Source organism: Aptenodytes forsteri, unplaced genomic scaffold (genome assembly GCF_000699145.1).
Source record: "Aptenodytes forsteri isolate BGI_AS27 unplaced genomic scaffold, ASM69914v1 Scaffold229, whole genome shotgun sequence".
Taxonomy (NCBI): Eukaryota; Metazoa; Chordata; class Aves; order Sphenisciformes; family Spheniscidae; genus Aptenodytes; species Aptenodytes forsteri.
In genome coordinates, this window is record NW_008795863.1 from 2387112 (window position 1) to 2406341 (window position 19230).

The following is a 19230-nucleotide window of genomic DNA, read 5'->3' on the forward strand; positions in this document are numbered from 1 at the left end:
AAATGGCGTTGCTCCTTTTTTCCTGCACATTACCAATGGCATCTTGGGCAGGTTGCTTAATTTTTCTGTAGCATATAGTGGAGAACAACTGCACCTTGAAGGTTGTCACTAGGATAGTGATAATTTTGAGATTATTATACATAAGGATGTTAGTAACTTAGTCCTAAGTATAAATATGTGTTCATTTTTTTTCTGTAGCATATAGTGGAGAACAACTGCACCTTGAAGGTTGTCACTAGGATAGTGATAATTTTGAGATTATTATACATAAGGATGTTAGTAACTTAGTCCTAAGTATAAATATGTGTTCATTTTTAATATTGAATTTGTGTTTTTGTTTGGTCATATCTGAACAATACAGTAATAAATGATTATTATTAAATACAACAATAAATGAAACACTGTCAGAAGTACTGTTAATCTGTCAGGAAGCTAATTCTTGTTTCTGTCAATAAAATTCAGTGAGTTCTTATTTGGAACGGAACAGAAACTGTGAAGAGAACTTTGTATTCGCTCCAGCACCTGGGGGTGTGTGTATAGGCAGCAAAACAATGATTTTTAAATTTTTTTTTAATGAAAGATCAAAAAAATTTAAAAGTATCTGCTTTTGGCAAAACAAAATAAGTAGCTTGCATGAAGTTAGATTTCTTTGCCAGCTTTCTGTTCCCTCCCTAACATGCTCTTATGTAATATTTTGGTGACTGTTAGATAATTAACACTTTTGGCTTCACTTTATTTTGTTTGGTTTGGAACTTGTTTATGGATAAAACTGTCAACTTGTAACTTCCTTGAATTAATAGATTCTTGATCTTTTGCTTACATAACTAAGCGAGTGGATTTTTCTGTTCTTGTTTTGTGTATCCTCAGTTTTACAAAAATGGATTATGGTTAAAATGTTTTTGTAAAGTCAGTAGTTCTGCTTATTTAAAATTACCTATGTTGTTTAATGTTGGAATCATGGAGAAGGCATTTCTTTGGTGTTAGAGATCTTAGGTTTATGTTATACTCTGGAGTAGTAACATTTTCATTGCATTTGCAAAACAGACCGTTGTGTACTCTAAACTTGCTTATATTGAACTTCTATTTTTAAAAAAAAGTCTTGTTTGGGGTGTTTTTTGTTTGGGTTTTTTTTTTTAGGAAGGTGTCACAAGGTTTGCCTGAAAAAAAAAAAAAAACAACCCCAAACATTAGATAAGGTTTTTTTGCTTTGTATGCTGTGACAGTTCTTTCATCTCTGACTGAGAGAAGCTGGGCAGAGTTTCATGGTACATAGCCCAAAACAGCCGCTGTACTATTTAAGCATCCAGTCCAAATGTGCTTTGTTTGCTTTCCCTCTGCTTAGGCAGTGCCTGTGCTTATATCAGCTAAGCTTGCTGTGGCATTCCCATTGCCAGCCACCCCAGGGACAGGTCCTGTATCAGGATCAATATGATCAGTTTTCGTGCTGATGATTTACAGATTAGGAAAAAAAAAAAACAAACCAAAAACCCAAACCCAAGCAGTTGTTACCAGTGTAGCGTGGTTCTAACAACTTTTGCATTTGTGGAATGGTATGGTGAAAGGAAACTGCATGTTTCAGGAGACCTGCTGGTAGCATAAAAGCACGCCTCCCAGACTCAGTCAGGTGATTTACTGAATGTGCCATGAAGTCAGTTGTTCCCTTTTCTCACAAAACAACTTTTAAAACACTCAGCGCTCTGCATATTAACTTGACAGGTGACTAGGCATTTATTCATGGAATTTAGGATCTGTAGAGACAATCCAGCAACAAACCAGTTCCATTAGTCAGGTCTGCCCCAAAGCTCTGTCTGCTTACCCATCTCTCTCTCCTTTGCTCCCTCCTTCTCTCCCTCCTCTACCCTCCCACCCCAACCTGATTAAACTATAACTTAATTCTGTAATAAACCCATGCTGGTCTAGCTGAGCCAAGCAATTGGACAGTTGGATTTGGCTTACTTAAACTTTTCTTTTAAACGTGAGCAGTTACTTTATTTTAGTTGGAGTAAAGGTTTCTGAATATTCCTGTCTCTTTACAAATAACAAGTAATCTGAGCTTGTGGAATAAAGAACTCCCAATTTTTTTTTGGTGTCGTAGGAGACCAGTGACATAGAAGAGAAGCCAGTATTACTGGACATTGTCTTTGAGTTTCATCTGTTGCTGCAACATTCACTACCTGTTTGTATTTGAACTGCAGAGATGGGTTGGTCTGTGGCAGGCTCTTTTTATTTTATTGCCCACACAGATGCTTCCCGCTTGTCCTAAAGCTTCTTCTAGGAGCACAGATGCTCATGTTGGAGGTCATAGTGTATTGGACCTAGTAGCTGTTCTCTAGATCAGCTGCTCTCCAGACTATTTCTACCGCACATGCTTTTCATGATCAGTAAATATCCTCTTGGATTTTCAGTATCAGACCTTTATTCAAAGACATGCAGTGGCACAGAATAGTGGCTGGATGGAGCAGCCTAAGAATTCTTAGCTCAGTCTGCAGCAAAAGCAAGCAACAAGGACATTTTGGTATTCCTCTTGGTTCCAGCAGGTGGAACTAGATGGCTACTCAGAATAAGTCTAATGTATTTCATCATTTAATAAGGGGTGGAGGGGGAAGCTCCCAGACAGAAAGCTTCAGGAGCGTTAGAATTCAATTAATGATATGTCAGCATTCCTAGTGTAGTCTTAGTATGTAATCTAGTATCCTACAAGTTTGTTTAATATGCAAAAATAGGTTTTGTCTACAACCATTGTAACTTGACTGTAAGAAAAGTGCTATGGAGGTGCTAACATTGAGCTTTCCTTCACAAATGTAGTCCTAGAGGTGTTAGTCCTAGATGGATGTTTGCTGTCTTGCATGGTTACCTTGAGTCATGTTTCCAGGACCTGTTGTTCTCTCTCTTTTTTTTTTTTTTTTCTTTTTTTTCACTATTTCTCTGGCTCTTAAGGTCAGTAACTTCTAATCAAAAAGAACAGAAGGAGGCTGAGCACCTCTATGGAGCAGAAGGGAATGGAGGCAGAAAGAAAGTCAGCCTGTGGGGAAATCTTGATATGAATATTTTTTTTTTCTTAGAAGCGCCGGGGAAGCTTGGGAAGGGGATAAGTTGGGATTTTATCTAAAATATGTCCTTCTTGAAGAAAGGGGGTTTGATTTCTCTGTAATAAAATTGCAGTTTACTCTGTTTTTAAGTATTCAGTTACGATACCAAAAGTTTTCTTAAGAGGTAGTAATTGAAAATATTTCTGTTTCCTTCAATTGCACTTAAATGGCGAATAACAGTAAACAATTAGTCTTAGAACAAGGTGTGATAGACTTGGGTTTGTTGTGTTTTTATAACTGGATCTTTACCTACATAGGGGTTTAGGTATGTTTTTTGAACTGGCGTTCCTCCTCTGTGTTGGTTTCTTAGCTGGACGTAAGCTTTGTCTGCCATATCCGTTTCTTTTGGATTCAAGCAGATCTTTCATATTGAGAAGTTACAGGTTCTTAACTATTTGGAAAAAGACGCAGTTCTTTAGCAAGACATAATTCAGTACTGTGTGGATCACGCTTGTACGATCACAGTTAGTATTGCGCTTAAGTGTCATTCAGCTGGTAGTATGAAATATTTCCCATAGGATCAGTGTGTAGGTATTTAATGTTCATTGCTTGTAGTGTTTCCTGCTTGATTTTTTTTCTCTTTTAATAAAGAATGTTATGTTTGTATGTAAGATGAAACTCTGCTCTTAACAAATAGAATAAAAATTTCCTTGCTGTAGAAATTACCCATTTCCTTTTCTATTGTTGTCTTACGCTCTGGTCCACAGCAGTTACTATGAAGTCTGTTGTAAAGTTCCTGTTGTAAAGTAATACCTGACTTGTTGCAGTTCAGGATTACTAGAGAGCTTCAAGATTCTTGTGGCACCTTCTTGTTGCTTTATATTTATTTTTCGTCTTTCAGCTCCGTGAAAAAGTTACCACTGGAGCTACTACTGACAGAAGTACTGTCTGGGCAAGTGTAATTGCTGCTTGCAGAAGGCTTTTCTCTCAACCTCCCAAAGGTGATTATAACTTTGATCAGTGAAGTGAAGCAGGCTGCATTCCTTGCTGAGGACTGCACTTGTGTGCCATTTAGGTTTATTGTCTGCGGGGAAGTAAGTTCTTATACTAACCAGCCATTAATCTTGAGGTGGAACATTGATTTATGGGATTTTTAGGAGCTGTTAAAGAATGACTGCAGTTTGCTCAACCTCACGCTATGAAATGCAATTTTCTGTTGAACTAAGCTTGTCTATCTCTGGCTTAAAGGACAGCTTTACTTTAGGTTATTAAATACATTTGATATTTTCTTGTCAACAGTAGTAGATTTATTTATGGGAACCTGGTAGAGCTCTTCAACAAAAATACAAGAACTAAACCATCTTTGCAGTCTATATGTTGCTAGCTTCTTTGCTGTTGTATACATCCAGCTTGTGACTACTGAAGTGGAATGACAGAATTGTAAACTAAAAAACAGTTATGAGCTCTTTAACTCTTTCTTAATAGGATTTGAAAAATGTTTTCCCAATGGGAAGAAAGCTAATGGAACTAAAGGTACAGCTGGAGAAACAAAAGGTACAAAAAGCTGCTTGATTCGGTTCTTTTTGTGGAACATGTATTTGTTAGATTAGATTTTAGCACAACATTGTGGGTTTGGGGTTTTTTGGTTTATTTTTCAGGGAAGATGTTTCTGTACCAGATTAGTTTAAAAGTGCAAATTGATATATTTTTATTAAACGCTATTTTGCTTTCATATCATGTATATCTTCTGGAATAACATTTGTTTTCCCTTATGTTTCTGTTGGAATGCTGTCCTTAAATTCTTGTTTTACTGTGACCTATTAGTTGACATAGTCATGCATTCAGAGATTCTCTATGTGTAAAGTTCTCAGCTTTTCCTAGAGCAAGCTAAAATACCCATTTTGCTGTATGGAATAACCAGAATTGTCATTCTGGGTGAGGATCCAGAACCAGCTCTTTAGCCAGGACCAACCATGTAGCCTGCTGCTTGAAAGAGGAGCTAGTAGTGGCAGTGCTAGAAGGAGCCCTATCTTTACAAGGAGGGGGTTGAATCTGGAAATTATTAGCAATAACAGCCACTCCGTTGTACCAGAAATCTGTGTAACACATCTTCCAAGGAGAAGGAGAGGCATGAGAGCAGTAACAGGAGCAGCAGTTTTCCTTCCACTAGGCCTTGAATGGTAAAATCTAGTGTCATGCCTAGATGCCCAAACTACCAAGCTCTTGAAAGAGCTAGGGTTGGAAGGAGCGTGTGTTAGTGTTGTGCTCCGTCTTGCCCTCTTGAGTATGTTGACATATGACATTATGCTATGCCATGCAGGCACCTTGTGAGTTGGATAAGTAGAAGAATGATTAAGATGAACTCCTCAGCTGTAGCTGGCTGTTACTGTGCCGTGCTTGTCTCTAGAATATTAAAAAGGATGCCAACCTGTGATAAACCCTGAGCTTTAAGAGGACCATAATATGACTGGAGGGGTGAATTATGGGAGAAGGAGATGTTACTTAGAGCTTGTGGGTGGTGTTTTTTAAAACAAACAAACAAAAAAAAAACCCCCAAAAACCCAGCTCCACCCCTCCAAAACCCCAACCCACACCACCACCCCCAAACCCAACAAAAAACCCCACCAATCCTCCCCCAACAAAACGCTTAGAATAATCTTGCACATGTCTTGGATTAGTGCAGTAGAAATAAGTTTCGTGCAGTGTCCATAACAGGTTTCTTTTATATTTGGGACATTTTTCAGTTCTTGGTGCCCAAGTGTCATCAGTTATACAATTAACAGACCTCTCTTGTGATCATAACTGTATGAGATAGAGGTCTCTCTGCCAGTTAATGGGCTATATATCTGTTTTCCTATGGAAAATGCACTTTCTCACATCCTCTAATTATCGTAGCATTGCAAACTAGTTCATTTTTCAGAACAACACTAATTTTAAAACTAATAAAAAATAGTGTGAAATTGGTATAAGATGTAAAGATGTATATTTTTGTTATGTGTTATTTTTGATAGACGTAAAGCAAGCTAGTGCCCGACAGCCTAGTGGGACTGGTAGTGGAGGAGGTGGCAGCGGTGGAAAAAAAGGTGGCAAGAAAGAAGAAACTAACTGGTGGACCAGATTACAGAAGGTTTTGACTTTAAAATATCTTTATGGTACTAACTGTCTTGTCCCCATGAAGTAACCTTGTGTGTTTTTTGCTTTTTAGGGCCATATTCTGATTGCCTAACTCTTCCTTAAGCCTCCTGTGCCTAGTGTTTCATAGTAACTGGCTCTAGGTGGCTCCCCACTCAGTGCCTTTCATAAATAACTGTTTTGTATATACCTTCAGAGGCATCTAACTCTGGTTCAGGAACGTTAATGGAGTTTTAAGCTATATGAATATGGTTGCTAGTAGTCAGTATTCTTATAGTGGAGCCTCAGGCCTTTAAAGACTTCGTATTTTATTTCAGAATGTCAGTTTGTAAAATTTGCTGACCACACAATGCTAGTTAAATGTAGTTTACTGTTAGCCATTCTGACCTTACTGTTAGCCATTCTGACCTTAATGGAATACTTACATAAGTTTCTTTTTGAAATTTATATTTATTGTCATTAGCTGTAGCACAAAGATGATAGCATCTGGCAGTACAAGAATATAAAGAATATTTTTCTGATTTTACTTAGTAGGCATACTTTTTTTCCTCTTTCCTGGGTTCTTCCTGTTATTTTTTTTCTTTTCCTTTATTTTTGTAGGTCTTGCATGTAGTCCTGGAAGGCAGGGAGAATTGTTGTAGAATGGAGAGGGAAAGGTCATATAGCAGGTGGCAAAACTTTTTAGTTTTACATAAGTAGTTCATAGATCAAAACTGTTCAATTACTATATATAAAACACTTAAAAGATTTTCTACTAACGTTGTAATTCCTCAAGTTACTGAAGTGTGTTCATACAACAAAATATGGCTTTGTTTGACATTCTCTGTGGTAACCTTGAGGGCAGAGAATAGAAGTCACAAATAGATACTAGAACCTGTTTGTTATGTTCTTACTGTATTACAGACTCTAAAACCTTTTTTCCTCCATTTCCTAGGGTGACATTCCATGGGATGTCAGGGAGTTTCGGATGTACGTAGTGGGAAGTTCTTTCTTCTGGACAATGGTGGTATATTACTTCTTCTTCAGGGTCCCTGGGAGAGAAATCACCTGGAAAGACTTTGTCAATAACTACCTTTCTAAAGGAGTGGTGAGTAGTGAGGGGAATCGAAATGGAAAATCAGTGTGCTGAAGATGCTCATTTCTGCCTCCCTGCTTATGCTTGTCTTCATGTATCTGTGGAGTGAGAACCAGCTCAAGAGTAACTTTTGAGGGAGAAGGGGATCAGCTTTCGTCTTAATCAGTTCCTTGATCTGATGTTCTGGATGACTGTACGAAGATTTGTGTCAGTCCAAGAGAGGAGAGGGAATGGGCAGCTCAGGACAGAACTTTTTCTGTTGGATAGCTCATGTTGATGCTAGTTTGAAGAGGCAGTGCAACCACAGTCTCTCAGCATATAGTCTTATTCTACACGTAAGCCCACCTAATGGCTTAAGCAGACACATGAGCTTGCCTCAGAAGAAACTTACTTCTAACCTTAGACTTCCATGAGCCCATCCCCCTGAAAAACAAAGTGTCCTTCTTGTTTCATGCCTTGAATCGGTTCCAAAGGGAATCTGAGGAGCAGCAGTGCGAACAGAAAGGTGGGGGTGGGGAGTTAAAGAATCCCTTCCAAGGACAGTAAATTGGCACGTGTTGTAAAATAGCTTCCTTTATTTGTTTTCTCCTCTCTTATTTCTTCTTTCCTTCCTACCTGGAGCCACTACTAGAGCAATCAATTTTATCATCGGTGTCCTATCTCTCTATACTTGGCAGCTTTCCACGCTTGGAGTAATAGGTTGGTGATGCCCTGAAGTTCAGAAGATTGAGTGTGTTACACAGGCCTTTTCCACTTCGGGAGCCACTAGTTGTTGGGTCTGTTACCTCCCTGTTTGTAGCTTAGCCTGCAGGCTAGGAAAACATTGGCTTGCTTCCTCCTCTAGGTTTCAGACCTGGGATTCTGTGTTAACAGCATGCTTCCTACCGCTCCATTACTTTGGTAAAGTGCTAAACAGCTTGTTTTCTACCTTTCTTTGTCTTACTGATCTATGCAGAGCTGCTCTGTACGCTTCTCCCCTTCTGCCTGCGCTGTGTCTTACAGTCCTGTTCTTAATTGACAGTTATATGTACATCTTGTGGAAAAAAAACCTTACTGATTATATTTGTCGTGAAGCAGTAAGACACTAGCTCAGTAAAAAGATTAGTTTAGCTGTTATAGTGAACGAAGCCTGACCCCTTGTTGCAGAAAAGCATTATGAAAGTGGGCTGTTGCACAAAACCAAGTCTCTTGGGCCTTTGCAAGATGTAGTCTGGATATTCAGATAAGCTAAATATGTAGTTGTCAAATGCCGTTGGTTGCCATAGCGTTGGCCAGTTAATGGGGAGAAGACATCAGTGCTATTGGGGTTACGTGCTTTTCAAAACAAAGATGTTCAGGTAGTTTTGCATGAAGTCAAGCTAGATCTAGATTGACTTCTTAGCTCATGTTTTGCTTCAATTCTGCCAGAAATGGCCACATGTAGTGAGTTCGGGGAAACAACCTTACTAGCCTGTGTACAGTTCAGGCCCAACTTGTAGAACCATTGCTAGTTTTAAATTCTTTAAAGATGCTGAAACCAGTTATTTTATGGAAAGAGGAAGAAAAAATGGAAAGAAACTTTAGTTGCCTTCTGAAGAGACCCTGTCAAATTCAAGAAACTAACCATTTGAGACTTTGACTATCAAAAAAAAAGCTTAATAGTATATATCTGTGAACCTGCAGCTCAATTCTTGGTTTTAGTTTATATAGTATCTGTTACCTCAGCTAAATTCTTCTTTATCTAATTGATGTTACTGTGGTTAATACGGTAGCACAGGAAGTCCTTTATATTAGGGTAAACAACTGTAAGAGCACAGTTAAGTGTTCCCTCATTTTGTTCAGTTTGATTTGTTTTGTTTTGGAAGCTGCTACAAGAGTTTGAAGTCGTGTGGTCTATTGTTGTTGGTGTTTGACCATTGAAATAGTTAAGTATTGTTTAACTGTTTCTCTCTACCTGTGATTTGAGCTGAGGTATGCATTGGATTTTTTTCCTTGAAAAAGGGGATGAGGTCATCCTTTCAATCTAAATTTTAATGTGCCAATATTTCTTGCTTACTGATTACATACATGATTCTTCATGCCATTCCTAATGGCAAACTGTAGGTTGTGGAACCATCCTGATCTACAACATGAATTTTATTCTCCTTACTGGAAAACAGAACAGGTTCATATTTGGTATATGTAGCTCTTAGCTGTGATGAAAGTGCAGTGACTGTACACTAACACATCACAAGTTTTGTTCTTTCCTCCTACAGGTGGACAGGCTTGAAGTGGTGAACAAGCGCTTTGTTAGAGTGATCTTTGTTTCAGGAAAGTCTCCTCATGAATGGGTAAACGCTTTTAATACATATACATGAGACATTAGAAACAGCAAAGTAATCTTTTTAGGTAAAGTTTGATGCAGAAAACTTGGTCTGGAGCACTAATAATCTCTTAATCTAAAACATATTTTCTGCCTTACTGTTACGTTATCCTACATTGTGTGTTTTTCACTTTACTGTATCGATTGTTTTGCCACAGATATCTTAAAGCTATGGCAAGTAGTTCCTTTCCAGCACCATGCTCTTAATACAAATACACAAACAGGAAGAGTGAGAAATTGCTGGAGGTTCTGTATTTCTAGCTGCTATTTTCCATCCGCTCAAGAAAACCCCAGACTTAACCATACATACTTTTGGATCTTTTCTGTTCCAGACTGCTTTTAGCCAGTTATGTGAAAAACAAAAGAGAAGCTTTGTCAGGTTACCTCTTCCTGGGTGGCAGAGTTTTTTAACTGACTTTCTGAAACAAGGTCTGCAAGTCCCTCTGGGGTAAAGTGAAATCTGCAGCAGTTACTTCATCAGTGGGTTTCAGCGTGACTTATTTATACACCTACTCTTTCGCCCACATACCACCAGTTGCCTCAGTTTCTCAATCAGTTAATACTTAGGACTACTCTCTTTTTTTCTTTTTCAATATTAGGGTAAGTGGGGGCAAGTCATGCAGGTCATGGTGCAAAAAGGGAGATTTTCTTGAAAAACCAAATCTCAACACTGTTTGAAAGTAACGTCTGGAATTTTTTTTTCTGGTGTATGATACAAGTTCATGCTGTCTTTTGTGAAGACAGCTAACCTGAAAGCTAGTATGGGCTCCAAAAGTAGAGAATTGCCTTTCTTAACCAGAAAAGCTGAGATCTTCAGGAGAAACAGTAAGTTGTATGGCTGCTGTGTTTGCCAGTTCAGTGCTCTGTATTATTCTGACTGCATAGCTCCCTCCTAAAGATCTGTTCGCCTACTCTTCTTCCATTTGTTCCTGGAGCAAACGCCAGGATTTCAGTCTGTTTAAAGTGCCCCAAACCTATTTGGTGTATGATTTCTGTAGAAGCAATGACAGATACAGTATATTCAGGTTGGTAGGCCTTAGAATTATTAGATGCATCTTATATCAGTTGCACACTTTACAAGGCAACTTAAAACTCTATTTTGGTCTGAATCTGTTCTGAGAATTGCTTGTGTATGTGTTAGAAGAAGTTGGCTTGTAATGAAGCTGAAATAAGATAGGGTACTTTGTGGTGATCTCTGCTTTTTTTTATAGCAGTACGTCTGGTTTAATATTGGTAGTGTGGACACTTTTGAACGGAACCTTGAAACTGTGCAGCAAGATCTGGGAATAGAAGTGGAGAACAGATTGCCTGTAGTCTACTCAACAGAGAGCGATGGGTAAGAAGTTGCTTTAAAAAAAGTCTCTTGATAAAAATGATTGTATTTACAGTAGAAAAGTAGAGTTGTAAGACATGCACCTTATGCTTCACTAGGTGGCAGTATTATCAGTATAACAATAATCTTGGTTTTATTTTTTAATGTTACCTGTAAGAGGAGCCATTTAGTACTTTGCCTATGTAGAAATCCATATCCTCTAATCTAAATATAGCTTCTTATTACATAAATGTTTCTGTTTACAATTTGTCCTTCCTTCATTTAAGCCCTTCCTGCAAGTGACTTGGACTAGAGCAGGAGTCAGCCAGGCACAGCTCATCCAGGGATGGCACTCATGCAGATTTTTGGACGGACAAAATACGGCGTAGAACTACAGCATATTGACTGAGATATAACAGGCACCAATTTCTGCCCATAAATTCAGCAGAAGTCAAATTCTGTGGCCTTGCAAAAAGGCAAGAAATTGCTGATTAAGTAAATCACACTATCCTTCCAGCTCCAGCTAACAGGCAGATGTGTCATGCTTTTAATCTCTAAATTGGTTAAGAAAAATAGTACTGACATTGGATTTACAGCATTGTTGTTTCCCCAGTAGGGAATAATGGCTCCAATACTAGGTTTGTATTCTTTGTATTAGTCTTATGTAGCTGAGTTTTATTGACCTGGGCTTTAGAAGAGACTAGATGTGGCTTTCTGAATGGCTTAGAAGACAGATGTAATCTTTTATCCCAAGAACTGATTTCTTTTTGATCCAAGTCAACAGTTTGAAAATGACTCCTGCTGGTGTCTGTGAAATAGGTTTTGTACCATCAGGAAATTCAACTTTGGGTGTAGTAGCTCATATTACTAATGAAAAAGGCTCATTTGCTGCCTCTTGTGTTTTCATTCTTGATACTGCGGTGTGTGTTTCAGTTTTTGGGGATGGAGGGGAAAGTTTTGTTTATTTCTGCGATGTGTTTACCAAGCTGCTGCTACCTATTTGTCTTGGTGGCAACAGAAAAATGGTAGCCTTAACTCTGGACCATCCTGTGACTTCAGATAGAGGTTTTCTGTTCCCTGTTCTTCTACAAACTGTCTCTGCCTCATTTCTCTGTTTCTGTCTAATGAGGCATGCTCTTAAGGATGGTCCATAAATAAACCCGTTGAGCCGTTATTTAAACAAATCTGGAAAAAAATGAGTGGACAGGGCAACGCGGTGCTTGTGCAAAGAGGCTGCATGCCAGCCCGAGGCTTCTCACAACAGACTGGGAAAAGTGTGTCAGTTCCTATGTCTTCTTCAACCTCACACAAATCTCTTACTCACTGAACCCCTCTTTCTGACCACAGTCTCTCTGACCCTTTCCTCCTCAGTGTCTGTTCTTCATAGAATACATTGCCTGTAACTTTTTACTCTGCCCCAGAAATGCCACAGGAAACAGGAGAGAGCAGCAGCTATATGATCAGAGTACTGCTGTTCCCTGTTGGATCAGAATCTGCTGAATACCATAGGATAGGGAAAATCCTTCTTTTCTTCATCTCAGAAATGTGGGATATCAGTAAAGCCTGGAAATCCTGTGCTCACATATGGTAGTGCTTCTTTTCAGCATTTTGGTTTTGCTGAGTGTTGACAGAACCTCTTGTGAGCTGTCCCTTGAAGGTCTTACCACAGAAAAATCTGTGCAGTGCTCAGATATTGTGATAATGAGGACTGTGTTAGTATTAGGATTTTTGGCCTGTACAGAGCTATGCTAGAAAGCTGGAGGACAGACAGTGAAGGATAATGGGCAATGAGTAATAAAAAAACCCAAACAAACAAAAAAACCCAACAAACCAAAAACCTTTAGCCATCGGGAAGGGAAATAGAGACATTGAAAGAAGAAGAAAATGGAGAAAGACATAAGGGAATAAGAGCAAGATTGTGTTTTGGAGAGAAATTTCTGCCTGAAGTTGTAGCATACACCAATTATATGCTACCTAATACAACTTACTTTGAGAATATAACAATTTGCACAAACTAGTCCTGTGAATTTACCTTTGAAGGGCACAGAAAATGAGCTACTTCTGTTTACTAGGTAGTACAGTTTTCCTCTGTAAAACTTACTAATGTCACTTGATCATGTGTTTGGTTTAAAAACAAAGAAAAAATAACAAAACAAACCCCAAAACTGTCACTTGTTAAGCATCAAGTTTAGAAATGTGTTACCCTCTAAGTTTATTAATTGATATTTTCCCAGGGTCGTGAGGGAAGGAGGATGGGCAATGAAAAATTAATTCCAACTCTTCCTTTAATTATAGTTATAAGAGGCTTTTTGGCCTGTTTGACTTCTGTAATTCAGAATCTTTTTTTTGTTCTCAAATTTATTTTGGTTATTTCCCAATCTGAAGCAAACTTGCAAAAATGTAAACGTTACAAGTTAATAGAGTATTTGCCCTGAATTTTTTCAGGGTTGCTTATGATGGAACCAACATTTTGTACAAGTTATATGCAGTAATGAACTTCTGTAATATATGTGGTTTTCTGCTTTGTTTGGTTTTTCTCCACAGATCATTTCTCCTGAGTTTGCTGCCTACAATCCTGATTATTGGTTCTTTACTGTACACATTAAGAAGAGGTCCTGCAGGCTTAGGTCGAGCAGGGCGTGGAATGGGTGGACTCTTCAGTGTGGGTGAAACAACAGCCAAAGTCCTTAAGGATGAAATAGATGTTAAATTCAAAGATGTAGCTGGCTGTGAGGAGGCCAAATTAGAGATAATGGAGTTTGTTAACTTTCTGAAAAATCCCAAACAATATGAGGATCTGGGAGCAAAAATTCCAAAGGTAAGGAAGCGATGACTTAGCAGATAAAGACTTTATTCTTTTGGTAGTCCTCAGTATTCTAAATTGGACTAGGAATGTTTACACACGCAATGCTTTCCAGCTTCTTTCTTCTCACAGTCAGAAAAAAAAAATAGGCATTAAGTGCCAACAGTATAACTGTGGTGCCAGAAGATTTGCCTCATGGAATACTTTGTCTGTTCACATGGGTCAGAAATGATACATAGCATGCATGTGAACCATCATTGTTGTATATAACTGTTACAGAATTGTCGTTTGGCTGTGTTGCTGTGGGAGCCCATCTGATGACATACCTCTTTTTTTTTTTTAATGTCAAAGAAAACACTGTTCCTGTAAATCTAAGACAGCGTGACAATGTTGTAGCTACTTTTTTTTTTTTCCCTTCCTTTCGCTGGTTTAAATGAGATGAATCTTCAGTTTGTTTCCTTGCACAATTTTGACTGTGGTGGAAGAAGTGCCAGTGGACTCAACATCGTAACATGTAGATCTTTTTTAAGTAAGATATTTCATAGGCTTTTATTATGTTTTCTTCATGAGGAAAATACACCTGTTTCTCTTGCAGGGGGCAATTCTGACAGGTCCTCCAGGTACTGGGAAAACACTTCTAGCTAAAGCTACAGCCGGAGAAGCTAACGTACCATTTATCACAGTCAACGGCTCAGAGTTCCTAGAGATGTTTGTTGGTGTAGGTCCAGCTCGGGTAAGTCTTTGGCCTTTCTCTTTTGTTTCAGTATTGGTTGTTGAAAGGACGTTGTCAAGTTTGGGAGGCAAACAGTTTGATTATAGCTGGAAGTTCTTTCATCTATGCAGATTACTTACAAGTGATGCCAGATGCTTGTCTAAACACAAGTCATAGATGTACCTTTCATAAAAGGAACTAATGCAGTTCAGTATCTGGCTGGAGGCCATCAGGACCTAACGGGTTTTCCTCTTTGCAGGACCTTAAGAAAACAGAACCAAACTCTCTCAGCTCTGCTCTGAAGTAAATTTACTAGCTGGGTCAGAAATATGTAGCTCATTTGACTACTGCCAGGGGAATGTCTCATCCTGTTCTAAATCATTCCTGTTTCTTTGAAGAACTTTATTCTCTTTGTGGTGTCAAACTCTTAGATATAAATAGTTGTCTGGGAGTCCGAGGGTCATGGAGCTAATGATTAATTTCTGGAGATCAGGTGATTTAAATAAGCAAATATATCTGTGTAACGTTTTTTGTGCTCTTTTGCCTTAACTCTCTTAAAATGGCTCATTAAAAATATATTAAGTGGAGGGAGTTAGCTCTGTTCCAGTACATCCATTTTTCTTTAACTTTTTTTTTTAATTACAACTACGTTTCAAACATTCAGTTTTAAATCTATCTTCTGTCTAGGAAGGAAGGACACTTAAATCTGCTGAAAAATATTGTATAAACAAGTTACTGATAATACTTTACAAATGAGGCAGGTAACAAAAAAATAAGGCTCCTCATAATGTCCAAAATTCATACTCCATTTCCAACAGCTCATACCTTCAACAAACTCCAACCATCTCATCTTAAGCCTTAGAAAGTATACTGCAAGGTGACACACTTTTGGAAAACTAAGATTTGTTTGCCGCAAATTCTGTGAACAGACTTAAGGAAGCATACCATGGTTTTTACTCGTGTTTAAAAACTAATTCTGCCAGCATTAAATGGAAATGCTTTAGGGTCTTGATTTGAATCTGAAATTTGGCAGGGAATGGCTCTTACCAGATATACAGGTTTCATGTTCTGTGAAAATTCACAGGAAAACTCATTTTGACTAAGTTCTGTAAAGCCCTGAAAACCTGCAGTTTTGACACATCTAGATGTGTTAGAGGTTAGCAGATAAACTTTCCAAGATTTGGTCCTTAGTTTGTCACAGCTGTACGTGCATATGCCTCTTGCAAGCCTAGGTCTCTTTTGATCGTCTTTTGCTGGACTTCTTCCAGTAATACAGGTGGGAAAAGATAAATGAAGCCAGGTAATTTTGGGTCTTCTGAAAAGAGAAAAGGGAAGGGGAGTGGGGGACACAGGCAGGTAGGCACAGAGCTTGGAACCGAGAAGTTCCAAGCAATGCAACATTGTAATGTTGCATCTTAAAGCTAATCACATTGTGCTGTACCTACTAGAGTAGAATTTGATAGGCAGTATCTTATTTGAAATCTGAAAGTCCAATCTAACAGGAGCAGTTCGGTAAGGTAAATGCAGAAGCTAGTTGGGAGGGGAGGCTTCAATGAGGATGCAGAGAGAGACTAGAAATGTGTAAGGAAATTAAAACGAGCTGCTATGGAAGGGAGAGAGTATAAGCAGAGAGTGGGGAAATAGATGGAGAAACGGGTAACGGTAAAAACCATGGATGGTGACTGAAAAAGAGTGACTGAAAGCCAGAGGGTATGGAGATAGTGATCGTGTACGTAAGATGAGTGGGGCTTCAAAAAAGGAGGCAAGCAGCGTAGAAGGGACTTTACCGAGAAACAGTAAGAAATGAAACTGATCCATATCCTCTGGGAAAGTGTTAGATATCCTGAAATAATAAAGGTACTCAGAAACTACATTGTCATTAGTTGTCAATACATACCTGAAATGCCCCAAAGCAAAGTCACTTAACCTTTCTCTGCTGGTCTATGCAGATGATTATCAGCTTTTACTACTGAGTGAAATCTGTTGATGTAACAGTTGCTGCTTTGGCTACGAATTGAGGTTTCAATACAGTCGATAATTTCTGATGCCTGTAGAAAACAACATGAGAGAGTGTTTTAGTTTCATTTCCTATGAATTTAGTAAATAAGACAGTTCTTAATGATGCTAAATTGATTATTTGCAAATTGGGATATACTAGAATTAAAACTGCTTACACAGCCTTGGTTCCTTTGGTGGTTTTTTTAGTGTATATGCATTATGGTAATTTTTAGTTCCGTTCCTTCTGAAAAATAGTTGTATGTTTCTGGATCTCTGTCTCTTTCCGATCAAAGGATAGTTCACTTTGAGCATCTGACACTTTTTTTCCTTGTTTATCATGTTCCTTCATGCTCTATTCATTGTACTTTTTTCAAATGCTGTTTACAAATCAGAGTGACTTTCGGTAGTAGAGCGTACTGTCCAAAGTTCGTATCCCTTCATATCTGCTGTATGTTGTTTGTCATCAGAGAAGCCTTCTCTAATTGCATCTCTAACATACATAGTAGTAAAGCTCTGAGCTGCATATAATTCTCACTCAGGTCAAAATTCTTCTATAACTTTTCATTTCCTGTTTGCTCCGGTTCGATTCCTCAGCTGTAGATCTGTTAACTCCCTGAACTGGTTTTAATGAGGTCCTTCTGATATATTTGCAAGCAGAGTAACATTGTAATGTTGCATCTTACAGCACAATGAATTGTGCTGTACCTATTAGAGTAGAATTTGATAGACAGTATCTTATTTGAAATCTGAAAGTCCGAAAAAATTTTCAGCTATTTGCTCATGTCTTGGCCGTTTTCTCCAGACTACTATAGGTTAATTTAACTTCCGAATAAATATTTGGAGGTGAATTCAGTTTTCCTAGCTCGTGTAATGGAGAGACCAGGATGGCTAAGAGTCAATATTTACAACAGCATATTGTTAGAGTGCAATGATAAGTGCTTGTAAGTAAGCCTTAAGTTCACTGTAGGAGCTACATCACCCTGTTCTAACTGCAGAAGAACTTAAAAGATTTTATTTCCTTGGTATGAAGAATGGCTGTGTAGTAGCATGCCCGTTCACATTCCCGTTCTGCTTGTAATCCTGTGCATTAAAGAAGAGCTTAAAAGAGAAATCTTGCTTTAAATCTCCAAAGTTTGGAGGCTTTTAGAGCTGAAGTTGAAGATATATTTCAGTTATTCAGGAAAAGTGGTTATTTCTGAAGGCTTTTAAGTTGTTTAATGTTCTTAATTTATGGATTGAGAAAGGATTTGTTGACCAGTGGGCCTCCTCATTAGTGATTCTTGCTGAGCAGCAGCTACAGTGTAACTTATGATGGCCTTGAGAGCTGGCTGGAGGCTTTGGAACACTTACTAACACCCATACTAAGTTAGAGTGATACTGTTACTGATGTACCTCTTCCCCTCCTACCCACCCCCCAACTCTGAACAATACAAACCAATCTGATACATACTCTCTTCTCCTATTTAGGTTAGAGACTTATTTGCTCTTGCTCGTAAAAATGCCCCATGCATTCTCTTCATTGACGAAATAGATGCAGTAGGAAGGAAGAGAGGAAGGGGCAACTTTGGAGGACAAAGTGAACAAGAGAACACACTCAATCAGCTTCTAGTAGAAATGGATGGTAAGTATTTAACATCTAATATTACATTATATTAACAAGGATAAGGGAAAGAACTAATATGCTTGTTCAGACCTGTTAACCAAGATTTGGGTTCTAGTTTAAATATAAATTGAGTGTGTTTCCTTACTTCCTAAAATGAAGAATGGTGACTCATTTTGCTGCAGCCTGATGTTTTGCTAAAATTAGCTCAGAAAAAAGAACCATCATTCTGCATCTGATAACTCTTTGTCATAGTTGAATAGGCCAAAAAACAATTCTCTGCATGAGACCAGTCTGTCTGTAAAAAAACAGCTAGGCATGCTGGTTCTGCAATTTCCTGAGCAGTTAATCTATTATTGCATTTTGAAGATAAAGCAGGATTTGATATAGTACTTCACAAAGCAGAGCCCAAGGCCATTTTTTGCTTGTTATGAAAAGCTGGACAATGCTCTAATAAATGGACGTATTTTCAGCTTTAAGATCATTTGTTTAAACTGTCAGTTTTTATGTGGCCCTGTAAAGCAGACAGTCTTTTTATTTCTATTTAATTTTTTTCATGGAAATTATATTTACACATATTTTCTCTTTATTACGTTTCTTCAACAGGATTTAATACAACCACGAATGTAGTAATTTTGGCAGGTACTAACAGGCCGGATATTTTAGACCCTGCTCTAATGAGACCAGGACGCTTTGACAGGCAGATTTACATTGGTAAGTTTTATCTGCATCGCTGTATACTTCTGCGTTTGTAGAATACCACTGAAATCGCTGCAGCTATTTACATATGTAACTTCCTTGCATGCATTCAATTAGAATATATATACGTGAAAAGTAAAAGCATACTTCTTTCATTTTAAAGGACCCCCAGATATAAAAGGAAGAGCATCTATTTTCAAAGTTCACCTTAGACCTCTGAAATTAGACACTGTCTTAAATAAAGATAACCTAGCAAGAAAACTCGCATCACTAACACCTGGTTTTTCTGGTAAGTGACTCCTAATGCCACTATTCTTCTCCATTTACTGTATAAGCTGTAGATATTTTATTTCCCTACTACTTCTGGTTTTCTTGCATCTGATCTTCTGGATGGCACTCTTACTTTATTTTATTGTATTTACTGGTACAGCATGAAATTCTCTTTGCCTGTTTGAGCAAGTAGGAGATTTCTGAGGTCGTTTAGTTTTGTCTGCCTCGATTAGGGTGACATACCAAATGGCAGTTTCTT

At 38.2% G+C, this 19230-nt stretch overlaps 1 protein-coding gene across 1 annotated transcript in view; it reads left to right on the plus strand.

Annotated features, from left to right (window-relative positions):
• AFG3L2 (AFG3 like matrix AAA peptidase subunit 2) overlaps window positions 1-19230 on the plus strand; it is a 30515-nt gene that overhangs the window by 4381 nt on the left and 6904 nt on the right. The window contains exons 2-12 of the mRNA XM_009284132.1: window positions 3871-4030; window positions 4515-4583; window positions 6041-6156; window positions 7096-7248; window positions 9471-9545; window positions 10789-10913; window positions 13434-13707; window positions 14288-14425; window positions 17870-18023; window positions 18609-18716; window positions 18865-18990. Of these exons, the coding sequence (XP_009282407.1) occupies window positions 3871-4030; window positions 4515-4583; window positions 6041-6156; window positions 7096-7248; window positions 9471-9545; window positions 10789-10913; window positions 13434-13707; window positions 14288-14425; window positions 17870-18023; window positions 18609-18716; window positions 18865-18990 (1498 nt within the window). The remainder of the gene's footprint in view (window positions 1-3870; window positions 4031-4514; window positions 4584-6040; window positions 6157-7095; window positions 7249-9470; window positions 9546-10788; window positions 10914-13433; window positions 13708-14287; window positions 14426-17869; window positions 18024-18608; window positions 18717-18864; window positions 18991-19230) is intronic.